Source organism: Urocampus carinirostris, chromosome 6 (assembly GCF_059441175.1).
Source record: "Urocampus carinirostris isolate Australia breed hairy pipefish chromosome 6, RoL_Ucar_1.0, whole genome shotgun sequence".
NCBI classification, from domain to species: Eukaryota; Metazoa; Chordata; class Actinopteri; order Syngnathiformes; family Syngnathidae; genus Urocampus; species Urocampus carinirostris.
Window position 1 is genome coordinate 32,299,575 of NC_142354.1, and position 17,582 is coordinate 32,317,156.

General features: G+C 39.4%; 1 protein-coding gene, 1 long non-coding RNA gene and 2 other non-coding genes across 4 annotated transcripts; 3 read left to right on the forward strand and 1 right to left on the reverse strand.

Moving 5' to 3' along the window:
- Positions 1 to 3,715: 3,715 nt before the first annotated feature.
- Positions 3,716 to 8,185, reverse strand: LOC148364594 (uncharacterized). The gene is made up of 3 exons (XR_015850771.1): positions 7,992 to 8,185; positions 3,965 to 4,051; positions 3,716 to 3,889 (listed from the first exon to the last, which is right to left on the reverse strand). It is a non-coding gene; the product is annotated as an uncharacterized LOC148364594 (long non-coding RNA).
- Positions 8,186 to 13,606: 5,421 nt separating this feature from the next.
- Positions 13,607 to 13,694, forward strand: trnay-gua (transfer RNA tyrosine (anticodon GUA)). The gene is given in 2 exon segments: positions 13,607 to 13,643; positions 13,659 to 13,694. It is a non-coding gene; the product is annotated as a tRNA-Tyr (tRNA).
- A 506-nt stretch (positions 13,695 to 14,200) lies between these two features.
- Positions 14,201 to 14,288, forward strand: trnay-gua (transfer RNA tyrosine (anticodon GUA)). Its single transcript is given in 2 exon segments — positions 14,201 to 14,237; positions 14,253 to 14,288. It is a non-coding gene; the product is annotated as a tRNA-Tyr (tRNA).
- A 241-nt stretch (positions 14,289 to 14,529) lies between these two features.
- On the forward strand, positions 14,530 to 17,016 carry tcta (T cell leukemia translocation altered). The gene is made up of 3 exons (XM_088338748.1): positions 14,530 to 15,109; positions 15,199 to 15,250; positions 16,767 to 17,016. The coding sequence occupies exons 1-3, from the start codon at positions 14,896 to 14,898 to the stop codon at positions 16,807 to 16,809; spliced, it is 309 nt and encodes a 102-aa protein (XP_088194874.1). The 5' UTR covers positions 14,530 to 14,895; the 3' UTR covers positions 16,810 to 17,016.
- Positions 17,017 to 17,582: the final 566 nt, after the last annotated feature.

The following is a 17,582-nucleotide window of genomic DNA, read 5'->3' on the forward strand; positions in this document are numbered from 1 at the left end:
TTTTCAATAAAACTGAGTTAAACGAACGCTATTGGGTCCTGTCCCCGGCTTGTGGCAATATATATATATATATATATATATATATATATATATATATATATATATATATATATCATCTCATCTCATCAGCTGCACCGCTTATCCTCAGTAGGGTCGCAGGGGTGCTGGAGCCCATCCCAGCAATCATCACGGGGACAGACAACTCACTCGCTCATTCACACCTAGGGACAATTTGGACCGGGCAATTCACCTGGAATGTGGGAGGAAACCGGAGTGCCCGGAGGAAACTCACGCAAGCGCGGGTGGTCAAAATATACACACTGTCCCTTTAAGATAGTCAGAGTTTACTTGTAGTTGTTGCTGATAGTGATCACTAAAGCAATAGCAAATAATACTAAAGCTAACTGCTAAATAAAAATATGTGCTCAGTTCAGGCCGATGACACCCAAAAATCAAAGGAAAATAACTAAAATTGGGAAAAAAAAAGGAATTTCTTTGTAGTAACTGTTAATGTTCCAAGATTTTAATTGAGCAACGTGAGACTCCCATGCTAAATGCCAATGCTAATACAGCTAGTGAAAGCTAGTTGCTAATGTTGTGCTAGTCGCAGCTAGCGACTCTAAAGCAATGGCAGTACTAAAGCAAACAGATGACTGCCATAGTTAAATATGTGCATACTAAATAGAATAATAATTTTTGCAGTGTATTACGTGCATTCATTTTAAATTTTACCATTTTTTTTAATTGAGAAGATTGATTCTAGAGGTCACTTCAGTGACACTGGCTGCTATTATCCAGGCACTATCAGTCGCCCATAATTTTCAAATTTGGTAACAGTAACAGCAATTTGCCGTCATTCACTGAAACATACGATTGGATTTGAATACAACATAATAGAGGGCAAACATCTAAGTATAAAGGATACATTCCTTAAGGAGAAGTTTTAAACGGTGAGAATAAATACACAATGATTTCTGGTATACGATACAATAATGCATCTCAGGGGCCGTAGAAACCTTCATGGAGCCACATCTGGCCTGCGGGCCTTAAGTTTGATGTATGTGACGTACAGTATTTTACAGTACGTGCAGCCGAGTGTGTGCATGTAATTACACAACTCGGGGACAGCTTATAAAAGCAGCCCTTGGGTGTTCATTTACTGTTATCGCACATGATGTTTCAATTTAGGCCAGCGGTTGCATGTCCCAGGGTATTCCGAGGGCACTTCGGCGCATGCATTTCCAAGAAAGTTCTTGTAAAAAAAGAAAGAAATAAAGAAAAGAAAAACATGTACAGGATATAAGGAAAGAGGAATGACTTAGATTGCAAAATCATACTTCCTTGTCCTCTTAGTTAGAGCTTCAAAAAAATCACCCGTCACTGCACAGCATTTTTTTGAAGCTCTATTTTCATAACTTAAAGAGTTCAAAGGTAACATGGGGCGTTATGATAGTGCAGGGGATATGGTTGCACGCTGGGCCTCGTACCCGTTCAACTCCTAGCTTGTCGCTTCTTATCCATCTACAAATACTGTATTCAGCCCCCCCCCTCAAAAAATGATCTGAGTTAGATCCAGCCCTTGGACATGCCCACTTCTCTGCCCTTTGTGTGTGTGTGTGAGTTTATCGTCCTGTCACAACAACTTATGCTTACTGTGAGTCGGTCAAGCTGCCAGTGAAATTAAGTTCTGCAAGTTTCTGTTTGATTTTGAAAATTAAGTAGCTTGGACATTCACCGTAGAAGGAAAAAATACGTGCAAATAAAATTAAGTAGAATAATACATTTTCTTATTCAAATTATTAATTCATTTTCTGCATTAAATTATTGTTGGCAATAAACTGATTAAAGGGATAACCACAAACCTGTCTTTTTTCATTTTCTTCTTTCATACTTCCTTTATTTCTTAACTTCTTTATACAATATAATAATTCGTAATATAACGCATCAAGCAAGTGAGCCGTTTGAGAACCGGCTCTCTTTAATGAGTTGAGCCGAAATACCGGTTCTCTAAAAAGAGATGGACTTTCTTTCACTACATAACTACCACATAAAATCCGAGGAGGCAGACGCATACGCACAGTAGCATCAAACCGCTCGCTTCTTTTGCAACGAAAAAAAAACATACTGCGATAGAGGCTACCGCGGTGAACTCGTTTGACTTGATTGATTTGCCGTTTCGTGATAGTTGGTGTATACCGGATGGTACCCGTAATTGACAAATTTGCATTTTTCCGTACAGATTTTCTTGTACGTCATACACGTCTTTAAATGCATAATGAACGTACTTTGTACGGCAAAAACGTACAGGTTGACAGGTATGCATAGTTCTCAGTCCGGGAAAACGTGGTGTGCTCTTTCTGGGTTTTAGACAAGATCCTGTCTCTAGTGGAGGAGTTCAAGTATCTCAGGGTCTTGACCAAGAGCGATGGTAGGATCCAACCTTGATAATGAAGTACTTTGAGCAGATTTTTTTTCTAAACTATAGAGACTTCATCCCCACAGACCTTAAGAGCCTCCAGCTCGCTTAGAATTGGTCCACAGAGGATGCCGTCTCGACCACCCTGCACAACACCCAGCAGTCAAACACATATGCCAGGCTGCTGTTTGTAGACTTCAGCTCACCTTTTTACACCGTCATTTTAGACAAGCTGGCTCTGAAGCTACACGCGGTGGGTCTGCTTGTGTGATTGTGCCATTGGATTAGAGACTTTTTCACCAACAGGCCTCAGGTGGTGAGAACTGAAAAGACGACATGGACCCCTCTGTTCGTCACCATTGGCACGCCACAGGGTTGTATGTTCGGCCCAGCTCTTTTTACCCTAATTACTCACGACTGTGCTGCCATCAATCCCACCAATACAGTCGTGAAATTTGCAGACAACACTACAATGGTGGGTCTCATCTCAGGCAACAATGAGACCTAATACAGGGAGGAGACACACCAGCTCTCTCGGTGGTGTTCAGTAAACAAACTGGTGCTGAATACTAAGAAGACCAGGAAGGTCATTGCGGACTTCAGGAGGTCCATTCATTTTTTCATTCATTCTTTCATTCATTTTTTGCCCTTTTAGGGTTGTTATGCTCCCAAGAGTTGATCATTTCTCAGTAAAATAAGTTGTGTTTAAATCCTGTTTAAATATTTTTTTATGATTCGTTTATGAATCCGTCCTTAAAATTGGGTTATATCGTACGAAACAACTGAAACTAATAAGGTCATTTTTTAAAAATAAATCGTTAAACAAATAAATACTTACATAAAAATGTGAAACATATAAAATCAAAGTTGAGTACCGTACTTTTCTGTAATACTCCCCAAAATTGGTCTGTATAAAAGTGAAACCACAAAAGCAGCGAAAGGCAGCGGAAGATGCTTTCTATCGCCAACAAAGTTAAACCTCTCCACCCGTTAAACTTGCAATGGAACCACATGCAGTTCTTTGGCGCTCTGTAGTGGCTCCCTTCTTCCTTTTCAAAAATGTTTGATAATGGAAAATTATGGATTCTGTAGAAAAGAACCAGAAGGTAAATGCAGTCTCCAATAACATCCACATGATGGCGGCAAAGGATCATGTGGAGTAAAGTGGATCGTGTCAATAATCCATACAGTTGTGCAATCAAACAGCAAGTTTATTTTGAAAATTATAATTTGACAGTGCAGAAGTTATTTGTGAAAAATGAGCACCCACCGCAAGAAGAGGGATTATTGTATTGATATTTTGTAAACACATTTCATTTTTGTCCGATTTCTTGCATTGTTCAACCTCTTGTGAAAGAGGCTTCAAGTCATGCAATGTTCGTTGTGTGAGCAACTCATGCCGCTCAGTTGAAGAAGAAGACTGCGGTTATCCAGCCCCAAACCCGAAAAGCAGATGCGATATAGGGGGCGCCGCTGTACCAAGTAGAAAACGGGCACTTAGGAAAAGATTGGTTTTGTTTACACAACAAACTTTTTTACTATACCTACTATATCTGTGCAGATATTCAGATGTGGTCAAAGCAGATGTATCCTTTTAGATTGGAGATTCTTAATCTTGTAATTTTCTTTTCCCACCTGTGAACAGATTAAATTTATAAAAAAAATAAACATGACGAATAAAATGGTCCAAAATTGTGTATCTGACAAAAGGTTTTCAATAACGTCACAGCAGATTCCAAATGTGAAGGATTTGCTAACATACGAATGAAGCAATCAACCATTTTTTTTACCCTTTTTGGGGTATTTTTCATCCCATGTTCATTTGATTTTTTTAACCCTATTCTTACTAATTTATATCATTTCAAAATGTTGTAAAATGTTCTTAAAGCCAAAAAGCATGGACAGCATTATTTTCAACCGAGAGGTTTATGTTGCTTTCCAAGACGCAATTTGGGCTCTTTTTCATCCAATGTTATTTTTCTTTTAAGATATTGAACTCTTTTAAAAAGTAAAAGCCTTAGATCAGTTCATTTTTAAATCCTATTGGGTTATTTTGGACTGTTTCTGAAGTAAATTAGAGTTCAAGAACATGGCTGGCATTAGTTTCCACCAAATGGTACAAGGGTCCTTTCCAACCTCTTGTGAAACCCAATTTGGGCTCTTTTACATACAACATCTTTTTTATAGATATAAAATATTTCCTGAAAGAAAAATCCCTTAATTCAATCAAATTCTTGAACCCGAAATACTGTAGTTATTTTAGTCCCTACTGTTTCCAAAGTGTGGTGAAGGTACAAGAACTTTTATCAGAAAGTTAAGGTTCTTTACTGACAACTTGCGTGACCCAATTTGGGCTATTTTCCATTCAAGGGTTTTTTTTAGATATTGAAAGAAAAATCTCTTAAGTCAGTCCATTTTTTTACACTGATTGGGCATAAAATAACCTTATGTTTAAAAACTCGTCGGCATTATTTTCTACTGAACGATGTTAGGTTCCTTGCTACCTCTTACATAACCCAATTCAGGCTCTTTTTTTATCAATGGGTTTTATTTAAGATATTGCACATTTTCTAAAAAAATTGCCTCAAGTTACTCTAACACAAATGGGTTATTTTAGACCGAAATCTTTCAAAGGTTTACTTAGAGCTGAAGAACATGGCTGCTATTATTTTCAATCATAAATTTTAGGTTCCTTTGTGAATTCTCTCATGACTAGATTTGGGTTTGTTTTTATCCAAAGTTTCTTTCGGGATATTGGATTTATTTTAAAACAAAATCTGTCCATTTGTGAACAAAAAATCATTATTTTGGACCCAACTGTTTACAAAGAAACCTGAAGTTAGAGAACATGACTGCCATTTTCTTTTATCTAAATGTTTAGGATTCTTTTTTATGTCTTTAGTGACCCAATTTGGGCTCTTTTCTATTAGTTTTTAATATTGAACCTACCCTAAAGAATAAACCCTGAAATCAATCAATTTTTGGTACCCTATAGTGTTATTTTATCCCAACTGTTTCCAAGGAGGACTGGGTCAAAAACATGGTTGATATTCTTTTGTACCAAAAGGTTATGGCTCCATTCTAACGTCTTGTGAGAACCAATTTCGGCTCTTTTTCATCCAAGGTTTTTTCTTTAGATATAGAACCTCTATTGATAGAAAATCCCTTAATTCAGTCCATCTTTTAACCTTAATGGGTACATTTTAAACTGAACCATTTCCAAAGTGTACTCTTCACAATGGCTAGAATTTTTTTCTACCAAAAAGTTTAGGTTCCTTTCTAACTTTTTGCAAGATCGATTTAGGTTATTTTTTCCTCCATGGTTATTATTTTACATATTGAGTCTTTCTTAAGAGGAAAATCTCTTCAGACTTTCTATTCTTGAACACTCACAGTTTATTTTACATCAAAATGTTTCCAAAGAGGACTTAAAGTAAAAAACATGGCTGGTATTCTTTTCGACCCAAATTTTTAGATACTTTTCTGCCCTTTTTGGTGTGTTGTCCCTCCGAATTGGCCCCTTGGCCGAGGGGCATGGGAGCGCCGGCACACATCTGCAGCTCATACATCAGAAAGGAAGTGCGTCTTTGCACAACAGCTGCAGAACAGAAATGAGGCCAGGAGGAAATGATCCTCCGCTGTCCCCGCAGCATGATAACACACAGCTAAACAAACCGCACTCGGGTTTGACAGCTGAAACTTGATAAAAACATGCACAGCCAATGAAAAAACTCACTAGCTTGCAATTGAAGTTGTTTGTGAGATTCAGAGTCATTCAAAGTGTTTGTTAAAATAAAAGCAAATTGCAATTTATTTGTTAAAAGAATGTTTTTGTTGATGTATTCTTGCTACTACTAATACGTAATAATCTCTGCAAATAAAATTTGGTTTTTACACAGATAGTTTCGGTCATTTTAAATATACTATTTTACAATATGTGATGATTTTATGATCTTTTTTACAGTTCCTTTTCGTAAATCACAAATAATTCTATTTATTTTTATTTTGTTTAATTTTATCAAAATATTTAGGAAATGTCTAAGAGATATAAAAATATTACTAAAAATATTTAAAATGTGTACCATATCAGATAATTCTGTCCATCCATCCCTCCATCCATCCATTATCTGCACTGCTTATCCTCAGTAGGGTCGCGGGGGAGCCGGAGCCCATCCCAGCTATCTTCAGGCAGTGGGCAGGGGACAGCCAGAACCTTTTGCCAGCTAGTCTCAAGGCTAATTCTGTCAGTTTTAAATACTATTTTTCTTATCTTATAATTTTCCTTAAATAATTAATTTTGGTTAATAAGATTGCAGAAATGTTTCCTTGTTTGTATGTAAATATTTTAGCAAAATCAAAATGATATTTAAAAAATATACATTTAAAATATAGACATGCCATAGAGACTATTTTGTCCATTTGAAATATTATTCTCTTATTTTATCAGAATAAAAACGTAAATTCGTGAAAAAGGAGAAAAATATAAAAAATATAATTCTTAGTTTTTTATTATTTTATCTGCACCGCTGGTCCTCCGAAGGGTCGCGGGGGAGCTGGAGCTTATCCAAGCCATCTTACGGCAGTGGGCAGGGGACACCCTGAACTGGTTGCCAGCCAGTCGCAGGGCACACAGACAACTAACTTGCTTATTCACACCTAAGGACAATTTGGACCGGCCAAACAACCTGACATGCATGTTTTTGGTGATATAGGAGGAAACCAGAGTGCCCGGAGGAAACCCACGCAAGCAAGCGGAGAACATGCAAACTCCGCACAGAGAGGCTGGTAGCTGGAATTGAACCCTGGACCTCTGCCCCATGGGGCTGAGCGCTAACTTTTAAAAATATTTTGAATCAATATACCTACATTTTACTTGTTTTTTTTTATTTCCCCTTTGAAATATTTTTAGCAACGTACAAGATTGTTTTTTTATGCTTTTTAAAAAAGGATAAATTATGTTTTCCTGTCATTATTTATTTGTTATTCCAAAATATGTTACAAATACCAATAAATAAGAAAAACAATACCTCAATAAAGGCTACTAATGTAAAATGAGGAAGCTAAACTTTAAATATAAAAAACTTATATAAAAAGATAAGAAAATGAAATGTAAATAAATACATAAAATTGTCTTCTGACCGTTTTTGCACAGTAAATCTGTAAGCACGAGTACACAAATGATGCCGCAAAACCAAGTAATATAATTGTATTATTCTTGGTAATGTATTTGTGGTAAGATAATTATTCTCATGGATCACTTATTTGAAGCTTTGAGTAACATTTTTCTTAGAACACCTGTTTTTCATGCATTTCTAGAATAACAATTTAACATGTTATGACTATGTTATTGTTATGTTAATACCAATTTGTTATTATCATAAATAGGGTAAAGATAGGCTAAGTCAACCAATAAATTATGATACCAGTTAGAAATCAAAAAAAAAATTCCCAGCAAATCACATTGATAAACTCATAAACTATTTTCAGAATCGGTCTACTTGCTCTTCTACAACATTTGTGAACTCTGCTGTATGTAATCCAAAAAATCAATTGTATTCCTTTGTTCAAATGGTACCTGTCCCTTCCTCAGTGCTCAGCATCCTACGGTGACGGCATCCAGAGGCTTGACGTGACCTGCTGGACCTGCACCCGAAGGCGCCTGCCCGAACCAGACTTCCTGGCACTTGCCAGCCATCGTGCCATAGGGTACCGAATGTCCTTTGCGCTACCGGTGGATGGCAGGAAACTGGCAGGAGGTATGTACGGCCTTTTCTGAACAATACCTTTGTGTCTAGGGTAAGAAAGTTCTGATGAGGTTCTGAGTCTGAGCTGAAGGCAGGTCTTTGGAGCAGCGGGAGCCCAGGAAAAAGAGGAGGGCCGCTCCTTGCTTCATTCACTGATGAGAATCATATGATCAGGATGAAGCATTTTTTCTTCATCTGAACTTTTTGACATTTCTTATTCGTTCGTTTATTTAACCATTCGAATTTCAAAAATGTAGAGGGAGATTGTTTGAAAACAGAGGTATCTAACCCATGACTGGCGGGCTGTCTAGGGGTCTCATCTTGCCTGTCATAACGGAGTAAAAACAGCAATTTCTCATTACAAAACGTGTTGTGTTTTTTTTTCACTATTCAGGCGCACTGACGACAATTTATCTATACATTTATATATATATATATATATACAGTATATATATAATATAATATATACGACAGCCATATCGCCCTAGTGGGAGGTGGCTAGAGTCATTTCTGGCTCTTTTTGGGAGATTGATTCAGAGGAGGGGATTCCCAGCCCCCTCGCAACTGAGGTGTTGGGAGTCATTAGGTGACCAAACCCCCCCAATTCCAACCCCTAATGCTGAACGCCAAGCAGGGAGGCAACGGGTACCAATGTTTAAGTCTTTGGTATGACTCGGCCGAGGCTTGAACCACAACCTCCCAGTCTCGGGGCGGGTGCCATACCCCCAAGGCCGCCGAGCTGGTTGCATATATATTTACAGTGAAGAAAATAAGTATTTGAACACCTTGCTATTTGGCTATTTTTCCTGCTTAAAAATCATGGAGGGATCTGAAATTTCAATCGTAGGTGCATGTGCACTGTGAAAGAGATAAACTAAAAAGAAAAATCCAGAAATCACAATGAATGATTTTTAAACGATTTATTTGTGTGATATAGCTGCAAATAAGTATTTGAACACCTGAGAAAATGAATGTTAATATTTGGTACAGTAGCCGTTGTTTGCTATTACAGAGGTCAAACATTTCTTTCACCAGGTTTGCGTACATTACAGGAGGGATCTTGACCCACTCCTCCTCTGGGGTTTCACTGAGAAAGACGGAGTTTGAGCTCCCTTCAAAGATTTTCGATTGGGTTTAGGTCTGGAGACTGGCTGGGCCATGCTAGAACCTTTAAATGCTTCTTACGGAGCCACTCCTTGGTTTTCCTGTCCTTCGGGTCGTTGTCTTGTGGAGGACCAAGCCACGACCCATCTTCAATGTTCTGACTGAGGGAAAGGTTATTCCCCAAAATCCACATAAACGGCCCCAGTCATCCTCTCTTTAATGCAGTGCACTCGTCCTATCCCATTTACAGAATAACACCCCAAAAGCATGATGTTACCTCCCCCATGCTTAAGACTATGGATGGTGTTCTTTAGATTGTACAGGTCACCATCAGCTGTCACCATCCATACTGCCATCACTGTTTTTCCAGTCTTCATCCTGGTTGGTGAGGTTTATTTTGTGTTTTCCTGGTTTGGATAATTTAATTGTTCATTGACCATTCATTTGTTACTTTGTTGGTGATTTTGTTATTGAATTCCATCTTCTTTGAGCACTTTGCCACAATTCACTGAAGAAACAGTGATATAAGATTGTAATCCTCGCCACTTGCATGCTTCTTTGCCTTTTTAGTGCTCAGTCAGCTGCGGTGAAGGAGTGATAGAGAGGGTGGTCCCGTGTGTGACGGCAGATGGACTGGAAAGCAATAAAGGCTTCATCCAAGCCATGCCAGAAGCCAAGAAAGTCTGCACAAAGAACTGTAAGAGTTTTTTTTTTTTTTGTGGCCAAGACATTTGTTGGGGCAGATGTCCATTTTTTGCATTTTCCTTCAAATAAATGTATATAAAATACATCTTATCTAAAGACTGATGAATAATAAATAAAATACAACTCCTCCAAAATAATATTTGAAATGTTTCTTAAAATAAGAAAGTAATATTTTACGTTTCATATTATGGACGGTTTTACTAACGTTTTTCCTAAAAATGAATAATTAATAAAATATCTTTTTCCAAAATATTTTTAAAAAGAATTCTTGAAAAAGTAATAATAATTGTTTACGTCTTACGTTAAGAATTTTTATACTGACATATTACTAATACAAATAATTCCCCAAAAATTTTAAAGTATTTCTTACAATAACAAAATATTACTTTAAGTCTTAGTTGAACTATGGTTTAACTCACACTTTACCTAAAATATTTAATCAATAAAATGTATTTGCCCCCAATTATAATTTTCATTTTTCTTAAAATAATGAAATAGTTTACGTCTTGCTTTAAGAATGCCGATTTGGCTCCTTTCGCTACGGGCCACCCCTCCTTAGAGGACTGGCACCATCACGATCATTTTTAATTAAAAAGTTGCATTGAAAAAAAACATTAAAATAATTCAATTCATTTTGGTTTGATTAGAAAAACACATAAAAATATTAAATCATATATACATTAAAATAGTATTTCAACTTTAAAAAATAAACCAAAATGTAAAACAAATACATAAATTGTCATGATTACTGATGCGAGGCACCTGTGCCCGCTCCTTTGGCACCAACTGCCTCAGACTCTGATTGGCTCTCTGTCTCTATTTAAACCCACTCCTTTCTGTCACTTGTTGTCAGTCCGTCTGCGAACCTCAGTTTACCCTAGGCAAGCTTTTCGACCCCTACTCACTCCTGTTTTGGCTCCCGTCTGTTTCCCGGCTTCGACCCATTTTCTGATCTCGACCACGTTTTTTGCTCTCCTGTCCCAGCTCCTGACCTGTTTTTTCTGCTCCTGACACCGCCATCGCTCGCCACGGAAGTACCACTTCCGCCTTCAGAGTAACCTGCTCGCCGCGACCAGCGATCACAGGATCGTGTGTGCAATCCGTACGCAAGCGGGTCCTGTCTCTGTTCTGGTCTTGACATAAATAAATGTAAATAGACAAAGGAATCCCGGCAGATTTTTTTTGTTAATCCAAAGTATTTTTTAAATTAAGAAATAATGTAAAATATGTACATGTAAATATTATTAAATAGTTTCAAAAATTTAAAAAAGCAAACACATTTAGAAAAATAAATGAATTAATGTATGACTGAATGAATTAATAACTGGTTGAATACAAGAAAAGAAACATTATCAATCCAGTTACCCCAAAAATGTCGATATGAACTAAATTCCACATTCGAGCAATTTTAACAGTTGGACTGTTCAATGAATATGTGAAAATTATGTGTAGCACTGTGTTAGTGTTCCATATTTTGTCTGATCTGTAATACTCCAGCTGTTGGCCGTGGCATATTTTGTAACACTGTTTAAGGAAATCCTACGGAAAATAATTTGCATGATTCGTTCCAGTTGCTCACTGGTTTATAAAAGCGGCACAATTTGAAAAAGTCGCCTTCTGTAAATCATCTCTTCCCTCAGGTCTACTGTGCAGGAATGCAGACGAATAACCCGCGGGAGTATATCACCTTGACAACAGGGGAGGGGGAGAACTTTTCAGAGATTTTCAGTTTCAGGCTCAACGACCCCACCCGGTGTCCATTCAACAGGTCCACCTAGGACAACTGTGACTGTCGGAAAGACAACGCAGTCACAGGCTTCACCGGATTCTCCATGGTCTGCCTGGACCAGAGCGAGATGTACATCATCAGTGAGTCTTAACGAGGACGCCGCAAAGCAAACGACATCCTGGCGTAATTATGGGAACGTCGGTCATCACTCTCACTACGTGTGATCAAGCTTTTAAAGCATCCTGCCTTACTCTGCAATAAGGACATCCCCCGCCATTTCATTACGGCTGCGCTCGTGAAGGATTAATGGGCTCAAGATGTCCTCCATAATCATTTGAACAAGTCGCAATTACAAGGCTGTGGAGGCCCGGATCCTGTTCCGCTGATATTGCAGGCACTAGGAATAGAAGTGTCCACCTAACTGAAGATTTAGAGGAAATTGTTCCAGATTCGGGCAGCACGGCGGGTGAGTGGTTAGCGTGTCCACAGTTCTGAGGTCATTAGTTCAAATCCAGCTACCAGCCTTCTTGTGCGGAGTTTGCATGTTCTCCCTGTGCTTATGTGGGTTTCCTCCGGGCACTCCGGTTACCTCCCACATTCCAAAAACATTGTCCAAAATTGTCCCTAGGTGTGAATGAGGAAGTGAATTGTCTGTCTCTGTGTGCCCTGCCGGCAACCAGTTGAGGGTGTCCCCTGCCCACTGCCTGAAGATAGCTGCGATGGGCTCCAGCACCCCCGCGACCCTACTGAGGATAAGCGGCGCAGATAATGGATGGATAGATGGATGTTCCGGATGCATCTCGTGGTGTTTAACTTTTGCGAGGCAAGTGCATGTGAGGAGAATGAGCGTTTGTTTCTCCAATTTTTAGAAGGTTTTATTTTTTGTTACCATGTTATCATCCATTTCTTTGGCCCTTTTTTGGAGGTCTTTGGGAACATTGAATAGGTCCTGTAAATTATGCAATGTAAGGCCACCTTCTTCAGCTTCGTCACCTTCGTCAGTAGCAGACTCGTCTTCCTCCTCACTCTGCGATTTGGTCATTTCCTGTAGGTCCTCCTCTGTCAGTGGGTCTGAGTGGCAGAGTTTACAACCCTTTTGGCATCTTTCGTGAAAGATATTGCAGCAGTTTTGCGGATGTTCTTCTCTCTCTTCTTTATGTACCGTACCGGGGATTCATTCAGGCCAAATTGTCGGGCTACGCTAGCGTAGCTATTTCCTGTCCAATAAACTCAGTTTTTCGTTAATCGTTAACATCTTTCGCTTTTTCTTCGGTTTACTAGATGCACCAAGGGATAAAGAGCGTTTGGGAGGCATCACGAAGGGCTTCAAAAAACTTTTAGACTTAAAAAATCACCGCAAGACAAAGGCTAATTAACTGCGAGCTATAGCGAGAAGCGTACAGTACTGTACTGTATACGAGATAAGCGTGGGCTACTGTAGTGAATGGGCCAATGGGGACTCGAGTATTCAGCGAGTGCTGGCCAATCAGCTTGCGTTTATGCCCGTGATGCTTAGCATATACGTGCATTTCTTTGTGTTTTAAAATTTTGTAAAATGATGCAATTACTAATTCTAATTGAATATTTTGTCTTCAAATTTTGTAAAATAATGTAATTTCTAATTTTGATTTAATATTTTTCATTATTATTATTTTTTTTTATATTTTTTGATATTTTAAATTTTTATTATTTTATTATTATTATTTTTTAGACCCGGCGAAGCTCTGAACCCGCGAAAGTGGAACCGCGAAGTAGTGAGGTTCCACTGTAATTCGAACAATTTGGTAAATGATATCAAATGTAATATAGTTTTTTCCCTAACACTGGCCATAGCCACTGTTTACTACAGTTTACGTGGTTAGGTCTGTGTGCAAGGGGTCAATCGTATAATTGTTCGAAGCTTACATCCCTTCGATAGCTCAGTTGGTAGAGCGGAGGACTGTAGAGGCACTTTGTGGAAATCCTTAGGTCGCTGGTTCAAATCCGGCTCGAAGGAGACTTTTTTTCCCTGTGCTAAAGGGGTTAAAGAATTCTCCCACCGTGATCCGCTGCGTGTCGTAAGAGGCGACAAAAGTGGAGGGAGCGAGGGGACTCTCCTCTCAATCTCTACTCCTTAAGAGATAGCAAAGCAAAGGAAGGGGGCGGGAGAGCGAAAGCTCTCGCAAACCCTAGTTATAGGGTCACTAAATGTGAAAGGCCCTTTTATTTTCTTTGTTATTGTATGTGTTTGTCTTGCTGTCGGTCACCCCTCTTGAGGGATATGACCAAGGTAAATAGATAGAATTGTACACTTGTTGTTTTTTGTGCAAATAGTTTATTGTTTCCTTCTGTCAATTAATGACTGATGTTTTTTGTGCTCTGCCTGAATAAAAAGCCCTAACATTGGCCATAGCCACTGTTTACTACAGTTTACCTCCGTCCCACATGGTGTCGTGACGTGGTTAGGTCCCGGGTGTCTGTGTGCAATGGGTCAATCGTATAATTGTACTGTACGCTTGCATCCCTTCGATAGCTCAGTTGGTAGAGCGGAGGACTGTAGAGGCAATTTGCGGAAATCCTTAGGTCGCTGGTTCAAATCCGGCTCGAAGGAGACCTTTTTCCCTGTGGTTAGGGGTAAGAGAATTCTCCCACCGTGGTCTGCTGTGTGTCGTAAGAGGCGACAAAAGTGAAGGGAGCGAGGGGACTGGGTATCCTCTCCTCCCTATCTCTACTCCCCAAGAGACAGCAAGGCAAAGAAAGATGAGTGGGAGACCGAAAGGTCTCGCAAACCCTAGTTATAGGGTCACTAAATGTGAAAGGCCCTTTTATTTTCTTTGTTATTGTATGTGTTTGTCTTGCTGTCGGTCACCCCTCTTGAGGGATATGACCAAGGTAGATAGATAGAATTGTACACTTGTTTTTTTTTTGTGCAAGTAGTTTATTGTTGCGTTTTGTCAATTATTGACCGATGTTTTTGTGCTCTGCCTAAATGAAAAGCCGCGAACAAAACTTGTAAATATGTATCCTTTTTGTGTTTTGACTGCACTCTATCTGCGCAACTCTATTCACCCGGTTTGTAAAATAAAAACAACTACGTCACTTCCTAGTCTTGTCCCCGCGAGCTTCCGTAGTGACGGTATAGCTTCCTCTGTTGTTGCACCGATCGAGCGATGTGTATCAAATGTACTTCTGTATTAAAGATCGAAAAGTAACCTTAAATGATGGAGGAGCCTTGGGACTTTGAGTTTCTGTCCCGTATCACCGACAGCTGCTTGTCGTTCCTGTCGGAATTCGTGGAGGATTGGATGGTCAACGATCTGAGAGTGTCCATATTTAAAATCCTCCTCAGCTGGTTGGTTTTTAGTCTCCTGGCTATTCACTTCGCTTGGAAGGTTTACGGGAACACGGTCAACGACATGTATTACAGACAGGGTAAGTGATGTGCAGAAAATCCATTCCGCACTTTGTTGCTAACCTACATTAGCAGCAGGGCTAGCTGACTTGATTTCTGTTGTGTTTAGGAAGCGGCCAGAACGGGGGGACACCTGATATAACACCCGGCTTGGGCAGATGGTAAATATTCCTTCCCAAACACGGCAGTGACGTGCAGGGAGGTCCGTTTAGGCAGTATGATTTACAAATAAATCAACCCATATCTTGTTCATCGTCAGGGTATTAAGGGTTACTGTACTTTAAAAATGTAATCCTATGCAGTTTCTAGTTACCTGTTTCAAAATGTAATCAGTAATCCGGGTACCATAATATCGCGGTAATGTAACGTGATTAGGTTTGCATGACTTTGATACAAAACCTCATCTCATTAGCACCGCTTATCCTCAGTAGGGTCGCGGGGGTGCTGGAGCCCATCCCATCTATCTTCGGGCAGTGGGCAGGGGACACCCTGAACTGGTTGCCAGCCAGTAAGGCCACACAGGGACGGACAACTCACTCACTCATTCACACCTAGAGACAATTTGGACCTGCCAATTAGCCTGACATTCATGTTTTTGGAATGTGGGAGAACATGCAAACTCCACACAGGAGGATTCGATCCCATAACCTCAGAACTATGCCGCTGATGCTGACCACTTAACCGCCGTGCCGCCCTCATGAAATGATCTGCATTTATATCGCGCTTTTCACGTCAATGAAGACTTCCCAAAGCACTTTACATTGTGCTCCACATTTACCCATTCACACACACTCACACACCAATAGCAGCCGTTAAATGTATGCTTGTCCCCAAGCCAGTTCAGCATTTTACCTAAAAGTTAAGTATGGGCTGCTCCTTTTTAATAAAAGCACCAATAGACAGGTAATCATCGATTATGAAAAAAATACAACAAGAAAAAAAATGACTGGATTGCTTGACTTGTTATCAGCTTGCTAATACTATCACCTATTCCATCTTTTGGGGCTTAATTACACGCCAAGTCGGAATCCTTGGTCTCACTATTGCCCTCTGTCATGAAGCAAGAGAATTACGTGCCTCACTCTGCCTCTGCTGACGCTTAGCACAGTTAAACATTCCATACAAATTGTATTATAAATGTATGTGAAAATTCATCAATTTTAAAAAGATAATCACAAAATTGTGAAGTTAAATGAGAAAGAACTTTAACACTAAATGAATGTAACCATCTAAAATATTTTAAATGTTGTATGGGCTCCACGGCAGCGCAGTGGTTAGCGCATGTGCGGCACAGTTCTGAGGTCATGAGATTGAACCTTCCTGTGTGGAGTTTGCATGTACTCCCCGTGCTTGCGTGGGTTTCTTCCGGGCACTCCGGTTTCCTTCCACATTCCACAAAACATGTTAACTGGCCAGTCCAAATTGTGCTTAGGGGTGAATGAGCGAATGAGTTCAGGGTGTCCCCTGCCCACTGCTAGTAGATAGCTCGGATGGGCTCCAGCACCCCCGCCACCCTACTGAGGATAAGCGGTGGAGAGGATGGATGGATAAATGTAATATTTCCATGATGACAGCCTCGCATGCCTCCCCTCACTGCACGTCACTGGCACACGATGACTGTTGTCTGTTCTCTGAGTGGTCTGTATAGATAGTAATTTCATGCTGTCATTATTGCAGGGAGGGCACAGCGGGGGAACCATTCAAGTCTCATAGGGATTAGCTGCCACCTGAAACAACCAGGATTGCGAACATGAAAACTGCCAGTGCTCCTGAAGAACATTGTAAATTGTAAATACAAGATTCATTCTAAATACTGTGTGGTTATTGAGTTAAACCATTTGTTGTGGACTTTGCAATATGTCATTGAAAATTTCGTAGGTAAACTGGAAAGTTTTTCAAGTAAACTGGATAGTTTTTCAAGAATATATGCCCTCTGTTTGCTTTTTTTTTTTTATTTGCTACAAAAAAAAATAGTAGGTTTTTCATTATTGAAGAAAAAATTAGTTTCCTTTCTCTGTGTTCGTTTAACATCCAGGTTGTGCAACGGGTAAAACACTCTGGAGTTGAGCAGTTCCGTTGTGGTTTTCATTGAACTATAAAACAGAATATTCCGGGGATACGAGTTCAGAACAAGATTGTACGGCTTTACAGATACTCAGTCAAAATGGCAGACAATCCCGTTTATACTAAGAGGATGGGCTATGACTAAAGCAAAACTTTAGAGTTCGTGGAAAAATCCCCTATTTCACACCAGCCCCTTTTCTAGACCAGGTCTGGCATGCACTGATAAAACTCAAAGCCTTCTCCTAACTACAATAGAAAAACACCAATTGAAACTACGTAGAAGGAGAAGAATAAAAGAATAGAGGGGACTGAATAACTAATGAATGCATACATCAAGAAGTCAAGAAATTATGTCAAGAAGTAAATAATTACACTCAAAAACATGATTAATCATGAAGCGGATTAAGTATGACTAAAAAAGTAAAGGAG

What these genes read in the sequence shown, in the direction of transcription:
- tcta (XM_088338748.1), top strand. Translation starts at nt 14,896, where the DNA reads ATGATGGAGGAGCCTTGGGACTTTGAGTTTCTGTCCCGTATCACCGAC. An exon ending in CGACATGTATTACAGACAGG is followed by an intron (nt 15,110 to 15,198) that starts GTAAGTGATGTG and finishes TGTTGTGTTTAG; the next exon opens with GAAGCGGCCAGAACGGGGGG. An exon ending in ACACCCGGCTTGGGCAGATG is followed by an intron (nt 15,251 to 16,766) that starts GTAAATATTCCT and finishes TCATTATTGCAG; the next exon opens with GGAGGGCACAGCGGGGGAAC.